The sequence below is a fragment of the Aythya ferina genome (assembly GCF_964211825.1).
Source record: "Aythya ferina genome assembly, chromosome: 4".
Taxonomy (NCBI): Eukaryota; Metazoa; Chordata; class Aves; order Anseriformes; family Anatidae; genus Aythya; species Aythya ferina.
In genome coordinates, this window is record NC_140300.1 from 299,920 (window position 1) to 325,938 (window position 26,019).

The 26,019-nt window shown below is 48.4% G+C and overlaps 2 protein-coding genes and 1 long non-coding RNA gene across 5 annotated transcripts in view; 1 reads left to right on the forward strand and 2 right to left on the reverse strand.

Annotated features, from left to right (window-relative positions):
- The window catches only part of M1AP (meiosis 1 associated protein), a 30,976-nt gene extending 15,426 nt beyond the window's left edge, over positions 1-15,550 (forward strand). For all 3 annotated transcript variants that reach the window (XM_084518215.1, XM_084518213.1, XM_084518214.1), the window contains 7 exons: positions 2,347-2,524; positions 8,957-9,130; positions 10,727-10,877; positions 12,061-12,202; positions 12,744-12,950; positions 13,915-14,070; positions 14,374-15,550. In XM_084518215.1, coding sequence (XP_084374341.1) covers positions 2,347-2,524; positions 8,957-9,130; positions 10,727-10,877; positions 12,061-12,202; positions 12,744-12,950; positions 13,915-14,070; positions 14,374-14,514 — 1,149 coding nt within the window. In that variant the 3' untranslated portion in view covers positions 14,515-15,550. The remainder of the gene's footprint in view (positions 1-2,346; positions 2,525-8,956; positions 9,131-10,726; positions 10,878-12,060; positions 12,203-12,743; positions 12,951-13,914; positions 14,071-14,373) is intronic.
- LOC311436228 lies at positions 6,496-13,968 on the reverse strand. The gene is made up of 3 exons (XR_014692680.1): positions 13,070-13,968; positions 6,979-7,040; positions 6,496-6,755 (listed from the first exon to the last, which is right to left on the reverse strand). It is a non-coding gene; the product is annotated as an uncharacterized lncRNA (long non-coding RNA).
- Positions 15,551-19,568: 4,018 nt separating the features above from the next.
- DOK1 (docking protein 1) lies at positions 19,569-25,884 on the reverse strand. The gene is made up of 5 exons (XM_084518212.1): positions 25,757-25,884; positions 25,231-25,530; positions 22,908-23,019; positions 22,583-22,755; positions 19,569-21,114 (listed from the first exon to the last, which is right to left on the reverse strand). The coding sequence occupies exons 1-5, from the start codon at positions 25,817-25,819 to the stop codon at positions 20,023-20,025; spliced, it is 1,740 nt and encodes a 579-aa protein (XP_084374338.1). The 5' UTR covers positions 25,820-25,884; the 3' UTR covers positions 19,569-20,022.
- Between the last annotated feature and the right edge of the window lie 135 nt (positions 25,885-26,019).

Below are 26,019 nucleotides of genomic sequence, written 5' to 3' on the forward strand. Positions count from 1 at the left end.
GAGATAGCTCTGTCCTCTTTGCACCCTCACTTCAGGTAGTTATATACATTGATAAGATAAACTGATGTTGGCTTCTTGGTACAGGTAATAAGGGAGCCTACTAGGAAAGGCATCCTCCAAGATTTGTTGCTTGTAAACTGAGAGGGTCTAGTGGGTAAAGTGGTGATTGGCAGTCAAATTGGTCATAGTGCCCATGAAATAGTTGAGTTTAAAATTTTTGGTGATAGGAGGAAGGCTGCCACCAAAATTTTAACCCTGGATATGGGGAGAGCAGACTTCAGGCTGCTCAGGGAACTAGTTAGTAAAATCCCCCAGGCATCTGCTTTTGAAGACTTTAGGGTACACCAGTGGTTGTCACTTTTTAAATGCCACCTCTTAAAAGTACAGGAACAGGCAATTCCAAAATGTGGAAGTCAAGCAGGAGGGGTAGAAGGCCAGCTTGGCTAAGCAGGGATCTTCTTCTAAAGCTTAGGCATAAAAAGAAAGTGTATGGTTGCTGGAAGCAAGGTCAGGTAACGTGGGAGGACTGCAGGGATGTTGTTCACCTCTGTAAGGAGAAAATCCAAAACTTGTGCATGATTTGCTGCTCCAGCTGGATGTATGTAAGTCTACAGGTTCTGATGGGATTCACCAGAGTGCAGCTGCACCAGGCTGCCTGCTGTGCTACACCACCCCCCTGCTGCCCTGTGGCCTGCTGCTGCTTTAGGGAGAGGACAGGGGTATGGATAGATACTGGTGATGCTGTATGCTTGCATGTGAACTCCTAGCAGGAAGGTGAGGTGCTTAAGGAGATGTTATGGTTATGTTAGAAGTATAGTTTCTTTAGTGTGGGACCATGATGGCCAGCATTTGTAGCACAAGAGCACCACTAGCAACTTGCATGTGCAAATCAGATGCAGTCTTCAGGCAATGTGCCTTTTCCCAACAGTAAAACCACATAGAGGGAAGAATATTTCTAGCTGGCTAGTAGGCATAGGAGGTAGACTTTGTTACAAACCACAGTCATACAAAACCCAAACATTTTATAAAAACTATTGAAAATGCATACTCTTTGGAATAATCCTCACTTCAGAGGGGAAAAAAAAACAGCAGCATCAGTGGGGCCAAGTCTCAGCAGCAGCTATGGAACAGGGAACACAGTGAGCATGCATTAAGATGAATAGTACTTTTCAAGTCTCCAGCAGACCATTCTTTTGCACAGCATCATAGAATATCCGAGTTGGAAGAGACCCACAGGAATCATCAAGTCCAATTCCTGGGTCCCCAAAGGACCACTCGTCCCTCCCCCCCACAAAAAAAAAATAAAAAAAAATCAGACCATGTGTCTGAGAGCATTGTCCAAACACTTATTGAACTCCAACAGGCTTGGTGCTGTGACCACTTCCCTGGGGAGCCTGTTCCAGTGCCCAACCACCCCGTTGGTGAAAAGCCTTTTCCCAGTGTCCAGTCTGGTCAGATTGAGAAGTATAATGGTATTCAGAGATTATATTGAGGAACTGTAGTAATAGGAAGATAAGTTACAGTAGCTATCTCAGCTTTTGTATGTGGTAATATATTTCTCCTGCTCTCTGACTGGCATGTGCTAATGTGAATCAGGTTGTGAAAAGGGTAAATGGGAGGTGATAAGCTACAGATGAGATGCATCCGTTCTTTTGAATAAATAATTGTGCATCAGTATAGCAAATGCTCTGTCTATATCTCCACAGATGATAATAGTCTCTTGCAGAAAGTCCAGCACCCCCCACTTCAAGAACAGTCCTTGTTAACCTTTTCCAGTAATTCCTAAAAGGAGATCGTAAGCCTTACTTCACTCTTAATACCTCAGAGCCAAACACCAGAGATACATTTAGATGGAGAAGTTATACTTTACTATGGAAACACCTTTAGGATAGACTATATTCACACACACATACACACATATATTATTATATATTAATAATTCACATCCAGCCTTCAAGTGAGACAGACAGATTTAATCTTGAACTATAACTGATGCAGGAGTGGGAAGTGGTGCTTTCCTTCAGAAGAACTCAGGCAGAAGCACTTCTATACATACGTTGACTCACTGCCCTTAAGTGCAAAGTATATTCTATAAGGCAGCTGTTGGTTGTTCCATATTCTTCCAACAGCAGCACAAATACTGTTGATGTTCCCACAGCAAACCTCTGAATATACTATATTGGCTTACAAAAGAGCTAAGGCTCAAAAATCTACGCTTTTAAGTCTGCTTTTGAATAGACTATACATTTCTCTCCTTTGTGCTATTCAGAGAGCAGCTCAGCATCATTGCTGCAACAGAGGATTAGGGTCAGAGGCAGCTCTTACAGTCTGTAATTTGTGTTTCAGATCATAATTTTGACAAGCCAGTCAGGAAAAGAAATGGTAAAGCATCTGGAAAAGAAGTTAAAGGATGTAGACCTTGTGAGTCTGAGAAGAATACAAGTCATTGAGGTTTCGAAGAGAGGCTTTTTGGAGCCTGAGGATGTGGAACAGTGTATGCTAGCAGAAGAGCCCAGAAGCAATGGTGAGTATAAGACAAACAAGGGACTTGGAAAAATCGTGGTTTTGGACAGCAGGACAACCACTACTTCTTGGTTTTGTCCAATATCTACTATTTTTTCTATCATTTAATTTCACTCACTTCAGTGGGAACTACTGAAACGGAAAACAGCAAGACACTTGTACTACAACACTTATCTGGAAGCATTATCACATTTGGGCAGACTTAGCATAGGACTTCACACGCTATTTCATCTCTCGGTATTACCAAAAAATGATTTCATGTGCAATACAGCTTTATTGAGGAATTAAAGAGAATAAATGCCTCCCCAGAGTTTGTGGGGATAGCACACACTCAGACAGTCATAATGGTAAACACTAACCTTTTGTTTTGCCCCTAGACTACATATTCCTCTGCACTAGGAAGAGTTACTCTTCCAGACCAAGTTGTGCACTTACTCTCCCACTCTACTCTGTGCTGGTGCAGCCTCACCTCGAGTACTGTGTGCAATTTTGGGCACCACAGTACAAAAAAGGATGTGAAACTATTGGAGATTGTCCAAAGGGCTACAAAGATGGTGAAAGGCCTAGAGGGGAAGACGTATGAGGAGCGGCTGAGGTCACTTGGCCTCTTCCACCTGGAAAAGAGGAGGCTGAGGGGAGACCTCATCGTGGCCTACAGCTTCCTCACAAGGGGGAGTGGAGGGGCAAGCAGCAATCTGTTCTCTTTATTGACCAGTGACAGGACCAGAGGGAATGGTGTCAAGCTGTGACGGGGAGGTTCAGGCTGGATATCAGGAAAAGGTTCTTCACCGAGAGGGTGGTCACGCACTGGAACAGGCTCCCCAGGGATATAGTCATGGCACCAAGCCTGTCAGTTTAAGAGGCATTTGGACTCTGCTCTTAGTCATATGGTCTGAATTCTGGGGTAGATCTGTATGGAACCAGGAGCTGGACTCGAAGATCCCTGTGGGTTCCTTCCCGCTTGGGATATTCTATGATTCTATGATTCTGTGATTCTATGATTAGCTGTTTTTGTTACTGTTATTATTCTTGCTTAGCTGCTGCTGCTTTTTTTCTGTGCTTAGGTCATCTTTTCCTGATCTCTTAAGGTTATACATCCTCTGTAACCAGTAAAAGTGCCTATCAGTAAGTTCCTTAAAGCCCTACTGTCCATGTTTTTCAATTTTTTAATATTTTTTTTCAATGTTTTTCTCCATTTTAAAAACCATTGCTGTTATCTCACACTCAAACTCCACACTAACAAGACACACATGATACCAAGCCTCAGTTCATGTGACAGGTTCTCACAACAAGTTCGATAAACCTGAGTCACTATTCTTTGCAAAGTTAGGGTAAGGTCTGTTACTAGCAATGGCAGTATTTTTTTACAGCATGACAGACCATATTGGATGTTGTCTCCTTACCTGTCTCTAGCTCCTCTTCCTTTATTCCTGGTTGCAGTAGCAAATTTCTAGACACTTGTCAGAGTAGGGGTTGAGACTGTTTTAGGTAGATCACAGATTCCTTTTGGTCCTGAGTAAGTACACCCCAGAACCTGAATGATATTTTTCCTGGCCTTATCTCTAAAAAAAACTTCTGCACCAATCTGTGTGCTTTCAGCAGTGAGAATTTAAGCTATAGTAATGAGAAATTCAAAACCAGGAATTCCTAATAGCTTCTCTTTTGAGTCTTTTTGTTTCATAGGAAATGATTCTGAACAGTCTCTACATAAATCAGCCAGGCGGTGAACAGAAGTCCTATACCACAATAGTTTAGTGCAGAAGCCTGTACAACACAATGCTGCTCTAACTGCAGTTTTCATTTCTGTATTTCATTTTACCTGACTTTAAAATCTGCTCAGTTATTTCAGCTCTTTATGAAGGCTGATAAAGTGACTGCTAAATAGCAGGAGCTTGCACTGGTTTTCTCTTATTTGCAGCACAGCACATACTGGTTGCATTTTGCCACAGGTGACAGTTGCCCTCTTTGCCACCTCTCCTCCTAGTAAGCTGCTGGCCAGGCTTAATCCAACTCTGAACTCTATAATCAAGCACTGTTACTACGTGCTGAAAGCTTCCTGCCCAGAAGGGACTGTCTCCCTCAGTAAGGCATAGGTGGTTATTCTGGACTCTGCCTGTTTTAAAACAGAGGGCTCAGGGAGAGTGTTCCTCCCTGCTGCCCTGAGGATACGGCTGTTTTTCTTTCTGAGCAGCACTGCTGTCGCTGAATCATAAGGAAGAGGATCAGGGTTCTGTCACAATGACATGATTTTAGAATTAATTCAGGACGTCAGAGCACCAACAGCACCTGATCTGCAAATTACAAAACGATTTTGGAAAGAGCTGTTGCCTACAGCTCTGAGGCTGAGGTGTTCTTTACAAACACTGATCTAGTCCATATGGGAAGAGGGCAGCATTTTAGGTAGCTGCAAATGCTGACTTCTCGGATGAGGAGGATTATTATCAGGACTTTGCATTGTGCTGGTGTTCCACAGAACCCTACAGAGAGGCTTTGGAAAGCTAGACACTACAAAACAGAAGATGCTGTGTGCCTCTTAGTCACAAAACTGCTTTAGAACATGCAAAACCCCTCTCTATTGTCTAAAGTAAAGTTTTGTAGCCCTTTTGCCCAATAAATGGAGTGAACAAAATAAATGGAGATACAATACATTGAATTTCAGACTATGAAATTCTAATTTTCTGTTGCTATGAAACAGTTGTCTGTGGTGAATGCCAGGTTCACAGAAGCAGCCTCATTAAGCTGGGCTTGTCAAATATCTGGTCTGGGCTGGATTTTTTTTAATGTATGCAAGAAATAAATACATATAGTGTTGAATATGCTGCTGACTATTGTCATCAAGACAGACAATTACACTGGGGAAGGTGCAGACAGAAAGCTGGAAGTTTAGTCATTAAGGACATAACAGCTGTGACACCTGTCTGGACATTAGTGTATTATCTTGGATTTGTATACCATGGTTTCAAGATGCATTTATGAACAATCCAGTGGGAAACTAGTATTTCCATGATAGAGTCCCATGGAATATATGGTATTACCCTGCTTTCTTCATTTGGATCTTCTGTAGGGCTGTAAACTCTTCAAGACATATATCATCCTGTTGCCTTGATTGTACTGCATATACTACAGTGAGATTCTAATCCACTGCAAGGGTTCCTACTGGGCCATTAGTGAATGTGGTCTGTGTTATTTTACTCTCACAAATTGCTTCTTCCAAATCCTAGAAGATTTGGAGAGGCTAACTCTGCATTGTGAGAAAGCACCTGATTTTTGAGCTTTTACTCTCAGCTAGAAATTTTCCTCTCTCATTTGCCCTAACAGGTAAAGCAACATGCAGTTACAATTTCCTATAGCACTGAAAGAAGAAAGGCAGAATCAGGATATCCACTTTCATAGGCTCATTTCGAGGTTAACGCAGGTAGAAAAGAGCTATATTTTGAGGCCCCGTGGTTAGCAAGTCTTAGAATAGCTTGGAAGATGAAGAACAGCCTGTCTTGGATGAAAAATGCTTGCTTTTTTTATTTTCCTTACAACAGCAACCTCTCTAGGAGTGTGAATTTCTAGACAGAGACCATGTGACAAGCAGTAAGGATTGGTTTTTCAAACCGCAAAGCCACTCCTCTGTGGAATAGACTAAATCTATGGTATTTCCTTAATGGTGAAACATTAGGGCTTGGCAGACTGCAGGCTGAAGCAGAGACCACGATATAAGTCTGATAAAGAGACTTTAGCATAAAAAAAAATTTCTACATAAAGCTTTTGTAGAGGGAATAGTGTGTACTTGTAATAAGTAGGATGCAGTGGACTGGCCTCTAATGGATTTCGCAGTAAATATCACTATGTCTGTCTTGTCCCTACCCCATTGTGAACACTTAGAGCGCCTGGGTATTGCTAAACCATTTGCAAATGATGGTTAATATTATGTCATATCGATGCTGGCCCTATCTGTCTTTCGGGAAAAGAAAAATACACACATTGGAGTTGAAGCACTGATACATTTTTAATGAACATAATCCATCTTCTACAAGCCCAAGGGAACCTTTTTCTATATGCTCTGCAGACTGACAACCAATAAATGGTTTTGTATACCTGGTGTTCAGGGATTCCTAGAGCCATCACACAGCAGGCATCAGCATCCAAACACAATCTTCCTTTGGACACCAGTGAATCCAATGAATTTCTTTTTACAATTGCCATGTATTGTGTTGACTTAAGATGTATAAGTGGCTACATATCTATTAGAGAAAATTAAAAAATAGGAAAATATTTACTGAGGAAATAACTAAAACATTTACCAGCTGCAAAACACTGTCACTCAAAACACAGCTAATTCCCCTTGTCACTTATGTATAAAGCATTTGTTAAAGTAAATTATGTGCATTTCCTGGTGCTTCGTCTTTTGAACTACTAATGCCATCTGCATTAATATGTAAGTGCATATCCCAGAGAGACACTTACATCTAAAAATCTAGAGAGTTCATCACAGCTGAAATACAGCCAGCAAGGTCTCCAGGTGCATTCTGCAGAGAAAAAAGAACAAGGATCCTAGCATCAGGACAAGAGCCTGACAACAGTAATAGTTCTGTTCATGAGGCCCTGTCTTCAGAGAAAAACAGGGAATTCCCTTTCACCAGAGTATTCTCCACCATTGATCCAAGAGAGAGGAACTTGAATTCCCATAAGCATCAGAGAAGACTGGGATAAGGCATGATGATAGTCTTAAGCTATATTTGAAAAGAACTGCAATAAAAAAATAAAATTATTAAATAAAATAAAAAAAAAAGGAATTCAATGTGCCTGAAACCAAGGACAGTCAGACCAGACTTTAAGAAGGAAAGGCTTTCAGTAGCAAGGACAGTGGTGGGTAGGAGTTGATTCTACTTTGTTGCAGAAGTACAGCCTACCTGAGCTCAATGACTTCCTCAAGGCTGCAAGGAGAAACAATTGTTAGGCCATCCTACTCTGATGGACAAACAACAAGTTGCAAGTCGCAGACCATTTGAAGATTACAGTCTCTTTTAGATTATTTGCCATCTAGAGGGAGATTAATGAATTTCTCTCTCCCTTTCTTTTTTTTTTTTTTTTTTAATTTATTTTAATGGAGGAGAGGATGCATAGTATCATGTTTGCAACCTATAAATACTAAGGCATAAAGAAAAGATTTCTCAATGCAGATGAATATAGCACTGCATTTTAGTCTCCAGCTGAACTGGTGAACACATTTGGGAAACCAAACAAACAAACAAAAAAGCTATTTCTGCTATGCATTCATTGTCAGTTGTATGGTGACCCGAGTAATGTAAACACACTGTTTCTCCTCTGTTTATAAACACCCATATTATACGTCTTATGCATTTTGCAAATTGTTCATCAGATTCTATTTTTTCCCACTTTCACCTATTTTATTTTTTATCATTTTTAAAATTTATTTTATCTGCTAGACTGTATGCCACCTCCTCATTTCAGCTATTACTTAGACAGTTAAGGGTTTTATTTATTTATTTATTTAATTTATATTGAGGGGTTTCATATTGTTTATGAAGTTCCTGACTCTGCTGTCCAGCCTACATTTGCCCATTTCTAAATGTTGTGAAGAGATCATATATATTTGCTCTGCACCTTCATCATGGTGGCTTAAATACTTGCTAGGTATTTTTAACTTCTTTTAATTTATTTTGAACAAACCTCATAATTTTATGCATTTCTCTTATTTGAAATGAAAGTAACCATGGTGGATAGCTTTGCCTGTTGTTTTACCGACATGGATGTTCTGCTGTATGATTGTTGTTACCAACCAGTACTTCTGTAGTAATGTGTTGAACCATGTCTTCTGTGTTGTGCAGGTCCAGGTCAAGTTTTGCTTCTGTTCTTGTCAGGATTGTGACTAGCTGCTTCTTTAAGTATGCATTGAGGGTGTTTAGCAATTTTGTTGTGGGTCCATATTGCAAAGTAACATTCATCTTCTATATGAGGAGTAGTACTTTTCCATCACTACTACAAAGTACTCCATTTCAATAGCATTTCTGTTTTGCAGTTTCTCTGATTTGTCATAACATCATGCATCCAGTGTCCCTTGCTTGTTGAAAAGGAGCAAATGGTTTAAACTTTAAAGAAAAGTCCCTAAGGTCAGTGCTAAGATAACCACTTACTCCAGCAGATAATGTGTCACATCTACTCCTCTGAAGATGGTAGTAGCAATTGCATCTGCCCCAGTGATGAAGACAGTTGCTGATTTGACCTGTGGAGCAGCTCAGCTTATAGCAAAGTTCTTCTAAGAGGGCAGGTGTCACAGTTCTGTGTTATGATTTGCACGGTAATGGCTTTTGAAGCACCTCCTTTGTGAAAGCATTTGAGGAACTAATGGGGTATAGTGTAGTGGAAAATGCAGAATGTTCTTTTCTGTTGCTGAAAATATTTTCACCGTTTTTCCCTGCAGACATTGCAATCCTTGGAATGGACATTGATCTGCAAACCATAGAGGACAATGTCATCAGCTTGGAGATGCTGTTTAAAACATGGCTTCATGACTGTGGCTCAGAGAGAGAACACCTCCATCTCCTCCTTCCATCAGGAGGCTCCAGCTATGCCACTGCACCCAAGACCACCCTAAGTATTTATTTTTTTCTCCCTCTCTGCAGGGGATCCTGACTCCCACAACCTTAATGATTACCCAGGCCTGTCCTGGGCATGTTCCCCTACATATTGAGATTCAAGTAAGGCCTCTGGGTGACACTGAAAGATGTCTGAAGTTTCTGTTGTCTGAGTCTGAGGGGCCATCTCCTTAGAATGTGTCTAAGTTGTTGTGTACTGTGGCTGCTGATGCTATAGTCCATTTCCATTCTGCAGCTAAGATGTGCTTTGAAGAGCATGTGACTTTATAGCCACTGGATCAAAGTAAAGGGGCCTTACATACTGAGAGCCAGAGACCTTCTGGCTGTTACATAGCTCTAAAATTGTGTTTCTTGTGCTTGATGCTAAAGGTCACTTAAGTAAAAGCTGTCTTACAAAGTGACTTGGCATGTATTTTTATTTATTGACTTAGAACTGAAATAGGTAACATAGCTAGACCTGCCAACACACTGGAATATTTATAAGGAATATATATATATATATTTATATATTTGTTTTGGTTTGTTTTTCCTTTTAAAAGCCTAACACCAAGTTCCTAACCCACACTTGGACAAGCACTGATAACACCAAAAGCTACAGGAGATAGAAGTGCTTCCCCTAAGTAGCTGTTAGCTGTATTATGCTGCCATGGAAATCTGCACATGCAGTACCAGCACCCCCCCCTTTCCATGCTGCTCCAATATGGCTCTAATGTGCTACTTCACATTGCCTTGGCAGTAGAAGCACACTTGTTTTCTGCTAGTGGTCCACAGACTAGCTCTAGACTGGAAGCAGAGCTCATAGAGCAGTCAGTGCTGGTGGCTGTTGGAGATAGGTGTCACAGCAAACAGATCAGAAAGCTTGGTGTGACTTTTTATTTACATAGTAGCTACCATAACAGCCTCCAGATCAGTGCAGACAATTATGTTTTATTCTTAAAAGTTGATTTTCCTTCATCATAACATTGAATTTCACAATCAATATATTGTATTACTGTAGCTAGCAAGACAAACCAGGTTTCTCAGCAGACAGGTTTTTTCACCTTCCCACACTCAAGAAGTCTTTAGAAAGCCAGGGAACGTGTATCTTGCAATATAACTTACTATACCAGTGCTGGTATCCTCAGTCTAGCAGATTTCTCCACAAACATGGCTAGAGAAGCTGGCAGGAAATAGTATGGCCCTGAACCCTGTGTGGCATTGGGAAAGATGCTTCTGCTCCCTCTTCAGCTGGCCACACATCTCCAAAAGTGGAACTTGCCTGTGGGGTTTAGCAACCAGTCATTGTTTCATTAATGTGCCAAGCATGTGGTAGCTCCTTTGGGAGAAAGCTTGTTGCGTTTTTTTGCCACAGGCTTTAACGCTGTTCTTCCAGAGAGGGAGACATATGGCTTAATTTTTAGGTAGTCCTGTATGGAGCCAAGTGTTGGGACTCAAAGATTCTTGTTGTGACCTTACAACTCAGGATATTCCATGATTATATGATTCCCTTAATAGTTGCTGTTGCTAGAAAACATTAAGTGTATGTAAGTGCTTTTAGCATGTCATGTGCTACACGTTGCCATTTCCAGCAGTCTAAACCAATTTCCTTCTCCTAGTATGCCTGAAGTGTGATTTACAGGAAAGACTGCTTGATCCAGCTCTGCTTTTGGGGACTGCTGATGGCACCATGAAAACATCTGATTCAAATTCATCCTGCCAGATGACAGCCTGGCCAGCTACAGTGCTGTATAAACTCCAGGTTGTAAAGTAAGTGTTATGTTCTTTGTGCTTGGTAACTGGAAGGCTCGTATAGAAGTAACCTTAATTCTTCCTGTGCAATTTCAACTAGGAATCAGTAATATCAATATTAAGTGCTGGGGACTCAAAGAGCTTGTGAGCAAAATTCAACTGTAAGACACCCACATCCCCTGTATCTCTTAATGTTATGGATTAGCACATCCCACACGTGCTGACAGGTGTGCAAAGTCAAAAAATACTGTTACCACAACACTAGCACTTTTGAGTGTAAAAACATAGATATTATTTATGTAACAGTTGTTTCCTTCCAGCGTGAAGTCTTGTAGGTTGTAGCCATTGCCCCATATATGATACTGCTGTTCTCTCACTACCTAAATGCAAAAAAAGCAATGAAAGCTTCACAGTGCTGCATGACTTCAGGTAAGAATTTATTTGCTTTCCCATCAGCAAGCTCTGCTGGTAGGCACAGAGAATAACAAGAAGAGTGATACTCTCTAGTGTCTTTTCTGAGCTTTGTTTTTATTTAAAAAGTTGTGTAATTTCTGAACTTCTTTTTGTACAATTTTTCTTAAAATGATTCTCAGCCTGTCAGTAGTTGAAGAGCACTCAGTAATTGTGCATAAATGGTCCACATCCAAAGCACTTCAGTTACGTAGTATCTATCAGCTCTGTCATGAAGCATAAGTGTGCTACGGACAACTTTAAGTATTGAAATCTATGTGGTGGTGTTTGAGGTGGGATCCTGGCTGTGTGCAGGAGCAGAGCACAACATCTCCATTTAAGTGAAGGATAACCACAATATACTAAAGTCACGTAGGAAGGGATGTAACTGCTTGAGTGAGCTATTGCCCAAGAAGCCAGACTACTAATCTGTTTTGTATTCAAAATGCATGAGGGTTGGACATGGTCCATGGCATGCTCTTGACAACACAGACACAAGGGAATCTGGCAGCATGCTGCAGGATGCTGAATTCCATGCTGATCATCAAGAAAGCCTTGGATGGCAGCTCTTTCCACTGCAACTGACCTTTTTTTCCAGGGTTTCATAGTGGCAGGCCACAGTATTACAGACATTTGTAGCAGTATTGCAGCTGATACTGCCATAGCCATTTGAACCACTCGTCCCCCAGCAGTCTCGTCTTGGCAGTTTCATGCTGGCTGTGCTTCATTAACATAAGCTATACATTTACAGAGCTCTGAAGTCTGAAGGGGTCTGTGAGTCTGTACTGTATGGACTGCCTTTCATCATCAAGCCCACAAGCTGCTGGCAGCTAGACTGGGATGAACTGGAGTTAAATCAGCATAGCTTCCATGCTCTATGTCATAGTCTTCTGGTGAGTGTAAAATTGCAGTCTCATGGGGAGGGATTGACACAGAAAGGGATTGTTAGTGCACATCTAGTAAGATCTATCTAGCCTTCACCAGAAAACATGTTTCAAAATTTGCAGCTTCATCTCATGGGCCAGGGTTGGGCTTGTAAGTCCTTCCAGCCAATGCAACCACTGGAAAGAAGATACAGCACATCAAATCTTAAAGGTGCTCTAGCCTATCAAAAATCCAGTTTGGAGTGCAAAGTCACGAAAGGAGTTAGACAAGCATTTTTAACTGTGAAAATAGTTAACCAAGGGTTGGAATGTGGCAGACTTTCCATTACTAACAAGTCTTAAATCAAATTTGGATGTTTTCTTAAGAATTGTCATGCGTTCGATTAGAAAAAATTCAGGTTGTCCTCAACCACAGTGCAGATTAGTGTTCTTATTCTGATACATATGAATGACTCTCTGCTCCTGAGCCCAGCAACCCATACAGCAAAAATGCTGATGGAAGAGGCTATTGCACCTTTTTTTCACGTTGATTTTGGTGTTTGCTATCTAGAAAAGGAAGTGGATGCTTTTGGCCAAACTCGATCCACAGAACACTTGTCCAAGCTGGAACATCGTGGTGCATTCCTACTACATCATTGTCCCTTCTGACTCTGCCACTCTGCTTGTCAAAGCAGTCGCTGTAAGAGAGCTCCTGATGCCATCAGTCTTCCCAGCCCTCCTTGCTGAGCATCCTGAGAGAGTGCAGGGCCCTATAGAGGTAAGTCATTGATGGCCCTACACAAAAATATGTGGAAAGGATCCCAGCTATACAAGCAGGGATCTGAGTAACAATACCTTCACGCACAGGGAATGCAAATGCTACTGAGGCATACTTACCTCCCGTGCTCCTGGGAAACATGGCAGACTGCAGACAGGTGCTTTAGGCATAAGATACATCAACACAAAAGCTCTCTTGATGTCTTCCAGTAGCTTCAGACTTCTGCACTTCCTCTTGTGCATCCATACATTCTTCTCCTGAGTTTTCTGTGTCTGCTTCGGGTGATGCCAGAAAGGGCAGGGCTCTCACTATAGGTCTTAGAAGATGAACAGAGGAGGAAACAGCTGTGAAAATGTCCAGTGGTGACTGGAACATGATGAACTTTTCCAAAATTTATTCCCAGCAGCCAATATGTCCTACAGTTTTCCTCACAGACAGAAAAACGCTTGTCCTTTGGAACAATGCTGCTATGTGGGAAGGCAACTTCTATCAGCTTCTGAGGCTGAGAGGGCAGCAGAGAAAAGGCATTGGTTGTGAAGGAAAGGTGCAAGCACCATGTGGTGGAGTTGGTAGGGCAAATGGAGGTATATCTACTGAGGGGCAATCTACTGAAGAATTATTGAGGCTAACAACATGTAGACTGGGTGCTACAGCTTGTTGTCTGATTTCAGGCATGGGGGAGGATAGGACTGTATCCTGCAAGGGAAAGCTTAAATCCACTGAGACCTGGTTGCATATGCCTGTTGCTCTATACACAGCTAAGAGCAGTCCTTGTGGGCTGCAGCACAACCAAAGAGCCCATCTTGCTTCAGCATGCCAAGAAGTGTCATCCATCTCTCAAAAAAAAAAATTCTTCCCCACGCCCCCCCCAAAAAAGAAAAAAACTATGATAATGATAATAAAAGCCCGCAGCCTTCACCTGGCATATCTCATTACCACCAGGTTCTTTCTTCTTTCTGAGCAGAGTGCCCTGAACAGCTTGGAAGTGGAAGTTACTTATAACCCCTTGCACCTGAAAAGCAATCTGTACAAACACCTGAAGAGTATATTGTACAGACCACTGCACAGGCAGCAGGCCCAGCACAGGGACCAGCGACCAGAGCGGCATCAATCCAAGCAGGTATGACTCTTGCCTTTGACTAGCCTACGTAGACCCTGTCTTGTCCTCCTGGTCTGCTTCTTGCAGAGGGGAAATGGGTAACCCCCGATAGCCTGACAGTACAGGGAAAGCAGCATAGGGCAGCAACAACATTCACTTGTAGCTGGTAGAGCTGTGAGTGGGGTATAGCATATCCTTGTGCTATGGGGGAGATAGGTGCTGACCAGCTGGCACATGCAGACAAAGACAGCATGCTGAGAGCTGTTGGAGAAGCCAGCCCCTCCTTCCATGAAGTGCATTCATATTTTTCTCCCTGCATTGCAGCATCAGAGCAGAGCCAAAGCCACAGTAGCACCCCTTCTGATGGCTCCTTCTCCTGCCCAATTGTTCAGACCAGCAGTGGTGAAGAGAGATTCCTCTGAGTACTCCTTTCTCCCCAAAGAGGACGACGAGTTCCTGCAGTGAAGATACCCCATGGCACTGCTTACGCCTGCTCACGTGCAATTACAGCTTGGCTTCTGCTTGGCTGCTAAGGCTTACTCACTGAGCCGGAAGCGGTCAGGCAAGACACTAAGCCTGTCCGTGGTCAGACAGTCACTTCCCATTGTTTGTTCCTCCTTGTTTTATGGTTTTGTTAGTCACTAAGTCGGTCTGCAGGAAGCTTGCTACTCTGGGGCTCCTTGTCCCCTTGCTATTCAGCTATCCCCTGCGACACCCTGTATTTCCCATTCTCATCAGCACACATCACCAACATGCCTCAAATTATGGTTTCTTAGAATAGGCTAGTGCAGCCCACAAACCACAGATTACTGTCAGCAAGTGCAGTAAAGCTGCAGACAGTGTGGTGAGGAAGTCAGGCAGATAGACAAAAGTACAAAGCAATGTCAAACTGCCCTCATCCTGCAGGAGCAGCTTCACCAGGGTGTTTTAATAAGCATAAAACAGGGCTTGTGAATTCACTGTAAAGCCCAGAATGCTGTCCTCCAGTGCAGCATTATAAATGACAATGATGACTTGCCTGCTTCCATGGTGGTCTCACCGTCCAACTCCCCAGCTTGCAGATGGGTTTGTAGCAAGTGCCAAGCCACCAGCAATGCCCTGGCTGGGTCCTGCATGAGAGCTCACTGCAGCTGGACCCCAAGCACTCTTCTCTCAGACAGCTGTTGCTTGGACGCACTCCTTCCTGTGTCCTGTCCACACCTACAGTGCCATTCAGCAAGCCAGCACAGTCAGTACATTTTGGACTCATTAAATGGGGAATATAGCCTGAAGCTTTCCAGAGAGCTTCTGCCCAGTGCTAGCACAAGTGTGAGCCCCAGTTTTTTCAGTGCAGCAATAGAACAGCTGCTACTGCCAGAGCCGGAGCTGAATACAGTGTGACTGAGCCAAGGTGGGGCAGCCTCACTTGGCTTCCTGGATACTGTACACCACCAGGCATTTACATTCTACTTACTTTGTTCTGACATGCTGTTTCAAAATAAAGTTCTCCCATATAACATTACCTTACTGCCTGTGGTCTATAATGCATATGGTGTGCAGCAATCCTAGCACTGACCTGCACTTCCTGAGAAACAGCTGCGGTTGACCAAGGGCATGGTGCAGGCAGCACACTCCCCGAGGGACTGCAACAGCAGGAGAGCAGAGTGAGCTGTTTCCTCCAGGATCTCAGCTCAGTAACAGGGTCTGATTGCCACCTATTGTCTACCTGTTCCTGAGGCACCGCTAAGGTGGCAAAGCACCCAACAGAAGAAAAGGTAATGATAGCACCTGTTTGCCTCTGACACTGGTAGTCTCATCTCAATCTTGAATCTTAACAGTACGCTACTGAGCTGCAGAGGCTTCGATGAGGGCAGCAGTACCCTTCCCAGTGTGGAGAGCAGGGGAAGGAATCACACAGATGTTATTAAGTCTGAGAAGTGCAACCTGCTTCCTCTGCGCCTCTGTGGGAGCTGTGCCTTGAACAACTGCCTGACTACACATCTCTACAGTTGCATGCAAAGCCTGGGTCCACCTTGCCACCGGTTTCTCCTGCATGGGCCTGTTCTTCTCATGCCCCAGGAGTACTCCATACTTGGCAGGAGGTTGCATTGCAGGCAGCTGCTCAGGGCAAGACATTAAGGGAAGGTACCTCAAGGACAAGGCAGACATCCCTGACAGCATGGGGAGATGCATTTCCTGGGGTATGCAGGTAAGCAGCCAGTCCTTACCTGTCTCTTAACAAGCTCAGGGGGTGTGGAACTGGGGAGTGTCCAGTAACAAATGGCAGTAAGGCACATGCAAATCGTCCCACCTGGGGCATGCAAACCAGACAACATAAAAGTGACAAAATCAGAAGATAAAATAATCCACCCCCCTCTCCTTTACTGCTCTGTTGACTCAGATGGAAATTACTTTAGCAACCTTATCAGTGGGAAAAAGTAAACAAACAGACCAGTGGTTTATTGTGACTGGAAGGAGGCTGCTAAAAGGGAAAGTTGTGAAGAGGGAAAAGGGACTATAAAGAGAAGCAAGTCAAAAAAAAATTGGGGCTGTTGGGGGATTCCTTTTGAATAGCCCTCCACCTGATCACCACAGTACAGTGATCAGCTCCTGACAGCCAGAAGGGACTTGGGTGCTTTCCCAAATACCAACATGGGAACAAATAACCTGGCAGAACAGCTGTCTCACACCTGCACCATACTAGGGCCCCAAATGGGAGGAGGAAGTGGTTATAAAAGGATGCATTTTTCACAATGGGAAACAGAAAAAGGCAATACAAAGAGGAAGAGGAAGAGGATGGCTGGGCAATGGCAGCTCCCAAGTCATTTTCTCCTGGTAAAAACTGCCACCTGGCCTACAGAGACCAAGACTACTTCTTAATCCCAGCCAGCGGCTGCTAGACCTGCTGTACTTGGGAGCATTTTTCAGCTAATCTGGGGTCTGGGCTTTTCACAGAGAACAGGAAGGCACACAGGCTGTCCTCACACGAGGAAGTCTGATATCCAAATGACATTCCATGCTACACTGAGTCTGGCTCATAGCACCCGGACAAGGCATAAGCAAATTTGCTTGTCCAGAACCATTTCTGCAGTGCAAGAAAACAGTGAGCCATCAAGAATGAGCTGTGTATCCCCAGGCATCTCAGCAAAGCCTTGACTCAGGACTGGCTGCCAGGATGCTGTTTCCCCAAGTATGCAGATTGCATTCAGCTATGGCACACAATTACAGTGACGTGCCAGGGCCATCTTCATTCTGCACCTGGTCATTTCACTGTTAAACACATGGAATTTAGTTGTAAGGAGACAGTGGAAGCAGGGCAAAGGGAAGGGAAGGACAGAAGAAACCCTAATCCAGACAAAATCCAGGAGAATCATCTCCTGCTCCTAAAGTTCATTGCAGACATGCTTTGGCTACAGGATGGGTGTGACAAGCCAAAGGCTCGTTCTGTATTTGCCTTGTTTCTAATGCTTTCCCAAAGCATCTATGGCACCCTGAACTGCTGCAGAATGGAGATAAAGTAGAGCACAGAGCAGCAGTTTGAGAAAGATGACAAGTCTGGTCCACAAGACTGAGACAGAAAAAAAATGGACTGCTCTCCAGATCAGCAAGAGCCCTCCAGGCTGCATACACTGCTGACACAGAACAGGCCACATGTAGAAGTGTTCCTCCTGCCTTGTGTTGTTACCTCTTAGTTTTAAGCCAGCTGTTATGAGAGAGGACATCATTGCTGAAGCAAGAAGAACAAATATCTTTTCATCCCACCCAGAAGGAGTGTCGTGCTGTGGCAAGGACAATGGTTCTGGCACAGATGCTCGAGCATTTTCCTTCTTCCCTAGCAGTCTCTTTAGTGAAAGCTGGGTCAGCTGCTTTGGAGCCAATGCACCACCCTGAGACACAGTGGCAGCAGTGATGGAGATACACAAATACCCACCATAGTATGGAAAGTAGAGCCCCAGAGCTCAGCTCCCAGAAGGCTGCTCATCATCATTTAGGTCTTGGAGCCTGACACTGGTGCCACAAGCAAGGATTATGAGCATGCACAGTACTCTTCCCTTGTGAGGCTGGGCAGACAGCTCCCAGGACATGAAGCACCTGCACAGGGCCACCCAGCAGGTAGGCATGAGGAGGAGACACATGCCTGTATTGGGCTCACCTCAGCCTCTCTCAGGCTCCCAAAGCCGCTTAGACCTCCTCCCATCTCCTGCAGCAAAACCCCAGCAGGGAAGAGGACCAGCACAGGATAACAGCGAAAAATTGGTCCAGGCTACACACATGCTGTACTGTTACAGGACTGAGGAATACCCCCTGCAACTTGGGCACCAAACACCTATTCAGAGCTCGCTGCCTTGTTTCCATCTCCCCAGTCTTGGGACACGAACCTGGCCCTCCAGACTTCCCCACTGGTTTATGACTCCCTGGGTCTGAGCTGGGGCTGGAGAATTCATGCTTAGCTCTCTGCACAGAGGTAACAGACTGCTAGGTTGTCAGACCGCTGCTCTGCTGCTGTCTCTGTCAACAGGCTGGCAAACCTGCAGAAATCTTTAGCCCCAAACTCAGAGACAGACAACTCCAGGATGCCTGACACAGCCCTACACGGAAGGAACAGAAATTCTCTCATAACCATTACCAACATGAAAAGGGAAACCTATTTTCCCTTGCACAAGTTTCTGTCCAAGGATAGCCACACAGCACTCACAGCCAAACCCCTCACCTCAGACCACAGTCAGATCACAGCATTTGCCATTGAAGTTAATGGAACCCAGACTGCACCTTCTGAAGGTGGGTGGTGGGAGGAAGGGAATCAGAAGGATGAGGCTGGGGAAGGAGGGACCCTGTGACCAATCAACAGTCACTGAGCTCCAGCACAGACCTGGAGCCTGGTTCTGCCCAGCCTTAAGCTTGGAAAAGACCTGCACTTGCTCAAGTCATCCCAGCATTTCACATCCAGACCAACACTGGCATCCGTGAGTTTAACACATGTGCCTTAACACGCTGGCATCAGGGCATCCTAGCCACTGCTGGACCTGGCACCCACTTTCTTTGCAGCTTCCCCTTAGCTCAGCAGCTCTGGCGCAGATAGACTGGCATGAGTGTGAGAGTGTGAGCACCACTCAGCAGGGGCACCAGGCACCACAATGATGCAGTGATGCACCAGCATTCGCTCTCTATAGGTACCTCAGTGGAGGCTGTAGTGAGGTGGGGGTTGGCCTGTTCTCCCACGTGCCTGGTGACAGGACGAGGGGGAACGGACTTAAGTTGCGCCAGGGGAGTTTTAGGTTAGATATTAGGAAGAACTTCTTTACTGAAAGGGTTGTGAGGCATTGGAACAGGCTGCCCAGGGAAGTGGTGGAGTCACCATCCCCGGAAGTCTTTAAAAGACGTTTAGACATAGAGCTTACGGATATGGTTTAGTGGGGATTGTTAGCGTTAGGTAGAGGTTGGACTCGATGATCTTGAGGTCTCTTCCAACCTAGAAATTCTGTGATTCTGTGATTCCCCAGTCATGTGCCTGACAGTCTAGACATGCTACATGAAAACACTTTGTTCTGAGACATACAGATTTTAATATCAAAATACTTTTGTATAAAAATACTTCTGGAGACTGATTGCAAGCAGTCCTCCAGGCATTGCAGTAGACATCTCAGCCCTGTGGCCTACCCAGAGAAGCCAGAGCAGAACCAAAGCCTCTGGATTCGCAGCAGCAGGCACAGTGCAACACAGCCAACCCTCCTGACACATCAGGAGGTGTCAGAGGAGCTGGCTTGAGCCAGGAAGTGCACCTAGAGCAGCTGCAGCATTCTGGCTCCCAGGTGCGGGAAGGACCCAGGGAGATGCAGTCCCTGGGTGCTCGTGAGCAGGAGGGGCTCTGCCCAGTCCCACACAGTCCCCAAACCCAAGCCACCCACAGGACCAATGGAGGACGGTAGCCTGTGCCACTCACAAGTGGGTCTAGGCCCCACAGTCTCCCCCAGACAGGTACAGAGCAGCGGCATGTTATATTTCTCCTAAGTCCTCATAGACAGGTGACAAGCTGCACTCATCCACAGACTGCTCCTTCTTCTGCCCTTGCTGGGGCTTCACCACCTGGCTGTACAGCACCTCCACTTTGTTGTTGTTGTTGCTGCTGCTGTTGAGGCTGGGTTTGATGACTGCCTTCTCAGAAGCAGGGTTCCCTCGCCGCTTGCCAGGGTCCCCACTTCTTTCGACACCTTTGGGGATAAATGCTGCTGGGGGCTTGGGGGCAGGCACTGGCTTAGGGCCCTTGGCCTTGGCCTGGAAGGCAGGAACTGAGTAGTCATCAGTGCTGGGGTTATAGGGATACTCGTAGCCGCCCTTGCCATCGTGACCCTGGGTACGCCAGGCCTCGCCCGTGGGCCGCGCTTCATCATAGATGCAGGCAGCAGAGGGTACTGCACGTGGAGCGCGGCCCTCGGGCTCATCATAGATGTGCTCCTTCCGCCCAGGTTCCTGGCTGCGAGCCTCGGCCCGGACCTGCTCATAGGCGCCCGTGTACAGTGGTGCTGGCACCCGGAGCTTCGCCTCATCTGGGGCCCCACTCGCGGCCTTGCTGTCAACGGGGTCCGAGTACAACGGGTCCAGCCAGGGCCGGAAGCCCTTCACCGAGTCCAGGGGCTCTGAGTACAGGCTGGAGGGGTCTTCAGCCAGTAGCGCAGCTCGTGGTGCCTTGGGCAGAGGGGAGCGCGGGGGCGTGCTGGGGACGGTGGGCTTGGCCTGCAGCACTGGGGGCTCTGGCAGGGTCCGGTTCTTCAGCAGAGACACCGTGTCTCTCTCCTCCGCTGCAGCAATGGACCTGGGTGCCAGTCCTGCTTTGGGTGCTGCAGTGTCGTCCCCCTCCACGGGCAGCTCTAGGCTCAGAGAGTCGGCCAGGGCCTGGCGAATCAGGACCACACTGGGGCTGTCTGAATCCAGTGAATCACAGCTCTGCCGGTTCTCCTCCACCTGTGCTTTCTGCTCCCGGATGGAGTCTTCCACCAGGCGGAAGATCTCATTGCCTTGCTTGGTCTCAAAGGTGAAGTTCCCTGGGCCAGAGTCACAGCGCCGGCCAGCTTCAAAGGAGAACATCACCTGCAATGGAAGCCAAGTGTCACATGACTTTCAGCACTTACCCTTCCAGAGCCTCACACAGGCTGTACTCTGCTGACATGCACTGGCTATGGTGCTGGTCCTGCACATCTTGCAAGAGAGACTTCAGTGAGCACCCTGCTCCCTCAGCTCCCTGAGGGAGCAGGGTGAGCAACAGCGTAGCAGGGGAAATCACTGTTGGCATCTTGGGTCAACCAGCATCAGTCAGGGAGAAGGGAAACAATCCAGAAACAAGATCCAAGAGAGAAGAGCACAGCTTTTCATGAGAGAAAGGCCAGAAGAAGCAGCTTCCCTACCAACAGTAAGCAAAGCATTTGCCTTACAAGCATTACTGTTAATGGCAGGAAGTACTTTAAAGAAAAGTCTTGCACCAAGGCTGTGTTCCTTAGGCCTGAACACACTCAGGCATAGGTTTCCACCAGCAGAAGTCCAGACCCTTCTTGGACCTCTGCTCCTGAATCCAGGGGAGATTTTTCTGTCTTACTGGTGTTGATATGCAGCAGCAGTCTCTTGGGTTGCTACAAAAGCCTCTGGGGCCAGACTTCCTTTGTGGGTCAGTGCTGCCAAACACAAGCACAGCCAACCTGTCACCACCGGTGACCTGAGTGTGCAGTCACCTGCTCCTCACACAACTTGGTTCTCATCCTGCCCCAGCATAGATCCTGTGGATGAGCCAGCTGCCTCCCCAAGAGCAGCTTGGTGTCTACTTCTGTTTTGGTAAAGTGCCGCAGAAAGTGCCACTAGCAGGCTGCAGCTGACACCATTGCTTCTATAAACAGCCCTGGGGAGACCACTTCCTCTGCCTCCAGCACAGCAGGTACATTTTATGCTCAGTGTAGCAGGAGGACAGGTGGGGGAACCCACTGCTACACGACACTGGGGAGGCCTGCACAGGTCAGCTAGGCTCATAGCAGTGTGCCCCATAAGATGAACAACTATATATATAACATATAATATAATAAACATATAATATAACAGGTGTCTTGAACAACCCCTCCCGCTCTGGCCACTGTCCTACAGGAAGGATGGACGGCATCCAGGGAGTACTTGGAGCCAGGCCTGCAGACAGCTGAGCTCCCTGGCAGGTATGGCATGAACGCACAGCTGGCAGCACAGGCTGGGAGTGGAGAATGGGGGTGGGCAAGAGCTGCAGTGGCCTCAATGGGAGTGTTGCAAGAACCGCACAGAGAAATGCCCTGCAGAGCCGGGTCCCTGGCAGGGATGGGAGCCCCACAATCCACGCTCCTACACGGTGACACATGTGGGGAGCTGGGAACAGACCAAGGATCACAGATGCCCCAGGGACCCCACTGTGGTCACCGTGGTCTGTAGCACCTCCGGCATTTGACAGGGCCCACAACACGGCTGCCACAAGCAGGTCTGGCACAGCAGTAAGGGACAGCCTGTGGGGGCACGGGCAGGCCCATGGCATGTATGGCTATACACCCACCTTGTCCCGGCCGTATCTCCGAAGCAGCCGGTAGGGCCAGACATAGAGGATCTCGTTTGTCCGTGGGTCCTTCAGGACAAGGCTGTCACGCTCAGCCTTGAGCACATAGGCACCACGTAGCTCACATCGCTCTGCAGCCTCGGTCCGCTGCACTGTCACCCAGAATGCGTTCACTGCAGGAATGGAGGTGCTCAGGGGAGGCAGAGAAACCCCATCCCCTGTTCCCTGCAAGCCCCGGCACTGCCCACCAGAGCCTCTGCAAGGGCGCAGCAGCAGGACAGCCCCAGGGAAGGGAGGCCCAAGGCCAGTGCAGGGCAGGTCCCACCTTCATCTCTCGAGTAGTAGATGGAGTTCACAGCCATCTCCAGGGCCGGCGCCTCCCCGTTGCCCTCTCTGCCACGCTGGGCTGCCACGCCAGCATTGCTGGGGCCATTCCCCTGACAAGGGAGAACAGATCAGTCCCAGCCCCTCCACCCACAGCAGCCCCGCTCCCCTCCCCAAACTCCTTGCAGCCATTGACCCCAGTCCCACATCCCCTGGGTCCTGCCACCCTCACCCACTTGGTCCCACACAGCTCAGCTGCACCAAGCTCAGTGCACGGGACAGGGTGCAGATGAAGCAGTCCCCCCAGACCCTTCCTCCGGCACAGTGTAAGCAACCACCAACATGGCCCCCAGGACCACACGTGCCCGCTCCACCACTGCTCCTTTGCAAGCTCCAGCTTGGGCTTGTCCATGCAGGTGCCTGGTGTGGAGGCAACAAACAGCTCCACTTCCATACAGATGCACTCCAGCGTGGGCAACTTTGGCACCCAAAGCATGGTGTGGGTCCAGGCACTCCGCCAGCCACACAAACTAGGGGAGAGCAGATGAGATGACCCAGTAACACAAGGGACTGCGTTCTTCTGCGCAGGCAGGCAGGAAGACAGTGCCAGTATTGGTGCTCAGACCGCAGAGGGAAGCGAGCACTTCTACTTTTAGCATATGCAGAACTGAAAGCGCAACGCACACACTCTGCCAGAGGCCATGTCCCCACAGCAGGGTCCCCTAAGAGCCCGTGTGGGGGGTGCACTCCTGCTGCCACCAGGGGAAACACATGGACCCTCCTCCAGGACAGCCCCACACACACCAGAGGTTCACAGATGCCCTGCAAGAGCTATTCCGGCAGATTTTGTGCTTCTGCACAAGGGTCTGGTCTCAGACTGAGCCAGAAGCTGTTTCTCAGGGTCACGTGGGAGGGATGGGGTTGCAGCAGAGTGCACATCTTGCAGAAGGCAAGCTGTCACAGTTTCGGTTTAAAAATGGTCACATGAGCTCCTCAACTAGAGGTGAGGCCCAAACAAGGCCATGAGGCCCCTCTCTTTCTCCTAAAGAGAATGGGGAGTGCTGAAACACAATGTCTGAGAGCAGCAGCTCTCCTGTTCAGCTACAGCATCCAAAGAAGTAGAACTCCAGCCTGGAGTCAGGCAGCGAAGAGCCCCGGAGGGCTGCTTGACTGTGCCTTCCCTCATCTTCAAAAGAAGAATAAATTCTGTTCTGAACTCAAATCATCTCTTCCCACCCCAGTTGCCAAGCCGTCAGACCCTGCTCGCCTTCTGGGTGGCAACAAACACCACCATACAAAGTCATGCTCTCCAAGCAGATGAGCAAAAATTACAACCAAGGACCTTTAGCTTCTTGCTGAGAGAGCACACGTAGCTCCTATGTCTCTTGCTCCAGTGCCGTTCTCACAGCCCTTTGCCAACCTCTTCCCAAACTGTTAACTTGCTTCTGGACCTCAAGTACACAATTAGCAACTGCCAAGCAAATTAAGGCACAGACACAGCCCTGCTCTGAGCAAATGCTCCTTGCCTTTTCGTTGCCCCTGCCACGCTGAAGGCCCGTGATGGATTCCCAGCTAAGCCCCAAGAGCCCTTTCCAGGACAAAGGCTGCCAACACCATCTGTGTGAACAGTGCCATGGAGTGACTCCCAGTGCCTCTTGGCTGGGCCAACTGGCAGCCGGTGGCAGCAGGGAGATGCTCGAGGCAAGTCACGCTGAGTAACACCTGGGTCCTCGTGGGAGGACCCTGGGGCTGCCAGCTGTGCAGCAGCCATCTTGCAGGGCAGCCGAGCCCTGCACACACAACCTGCAACTGCCAAGCACAACCCAGGGCTGCACAGCCCATCCGTCCTGGGAGGGAGCGTGGAGCACCCGTGGAGCCAGGCAGGCAGGCACTGCCCTTGTGGAGCAGTGCGGATGACAGCACCTGCGGGCCACTGCTGTCCTGCACACCGCCTTCACGAGGCAGACAGACTGACCGCCAGTGCTGGGGAAGGCTAGGGGAGCCCAAGGGCTGTGCCGTGGGCCCAGCACCGACGGCACGTCCCCAACACCAGGGAGCGACTCCTGTGCTGGGCAAGGGGCTGCCCCAGGAGTCAGGCACCCCGACGTGCTCGGGGCTCCGCTTCCACAGCGGGAAAGGCAGCGGCAGCTGGGCCAAGAGGAACCGCTGCCCAGCCAGCCCTGCCAGACGCCCGGAGGGGACGAGCAGGGCTCCACGCGGCAGCAGCACGGGGGGCCGGGCGGGAACCCCCGGGGGAGAGGGGCACAACGCCCCCCGCCCGCCGCCACGCCGGGACCCAGAGGCGCCACCCCCGCCCCGCTCACCGGGAAGGCGATCTCGCACAGCTTCGCCACCCACTCCTCGCTCTGCTGCTTGTCGGCCGCCAGGAGGTAGCTCCTGCCGCTGGTCTCCAGGCGGAAGGCGACGGTGCCGGCGCGGGGGCCGCTCTCGGCGGGCGCGGGGGCCACGCTGGTGCAGTCGGCCAGCCGCACCACCGTCTTGTCCAGCCGCCGGGTGCCCAGCCGCCCGGGGGGCCCCGCCGGCTCCTTGCAGTCGAAGAACTCCAGGCGGGCGACGCCGTGCTGGCTGGCCGGGAACAGCGCGAACCAGCCCCGCTTCCACCTCTGCAAAGCACCAGGGTCACCGCGGGGCCGCCCCGGCACAACCCGGCCGAGCCCGGCCGCCGCCGCCGCCCGCCCCGCCCCGCCCTGCCCCTCGCCGCCCGGTGCCGCCGCCGGCAAAACCCCGGGCCGACTTCCCCAGGCGCCGTTAGCGGACGGCGGCCCGGCCCAGACGGCTCAGACAGCGCCCGGCCCCGGCCCCGCTGCCCGTCCCGGCGGGGCGCCGAACCTTGGTGCCGAACTTGTGGCTGTGCTGCACGAAGAGCGGCCCCTCCTTGGCCGGCGGCTCCATCCCGCGCCCGCCGCTCCCCGCGCTGCCGCTGCCGCTCCCGCGCCGCGCCGGGCCCGAGCGGCGGTGGCCGCTGGGGGCGGGGCCTGAGGGGCGGGGCCCTGAGGGGGCGGGGCCGGGAGCGAAAGTGTCGGGGGCGCGCGTGTGGCCGTAGCCGGGCACGCGTGGCTGAGCCCGCGAGCCGGAGCCCGCGCGTCCGTGGG

Bases quoted from the DNA above. Each gene is read 5' to 3' on its own strand.
- DOK1 (XM_084518212.1), bottom strand. From the start codon at position 25,819: ATGGAGCCGCCGGCCAAGGAGGGGCCGCTCTTCGTGCAGCACAGCCAC. The intron at 25,531-25,756 runs GTTCGGCGCCCC...GGTGCTTTGCAG, and splicing joins GCCACAAGTTCGGCACCAAG to AGGTGGAAGCGGGGCTGGTT. The intron at 23,020-25,230 runs GTGAGCGGGGCG...CTCCCTTGTCAG, and splicing joins TGTGCGAGATCGCCTTCCCG to GGGAATGGCCCCAGCAATGC.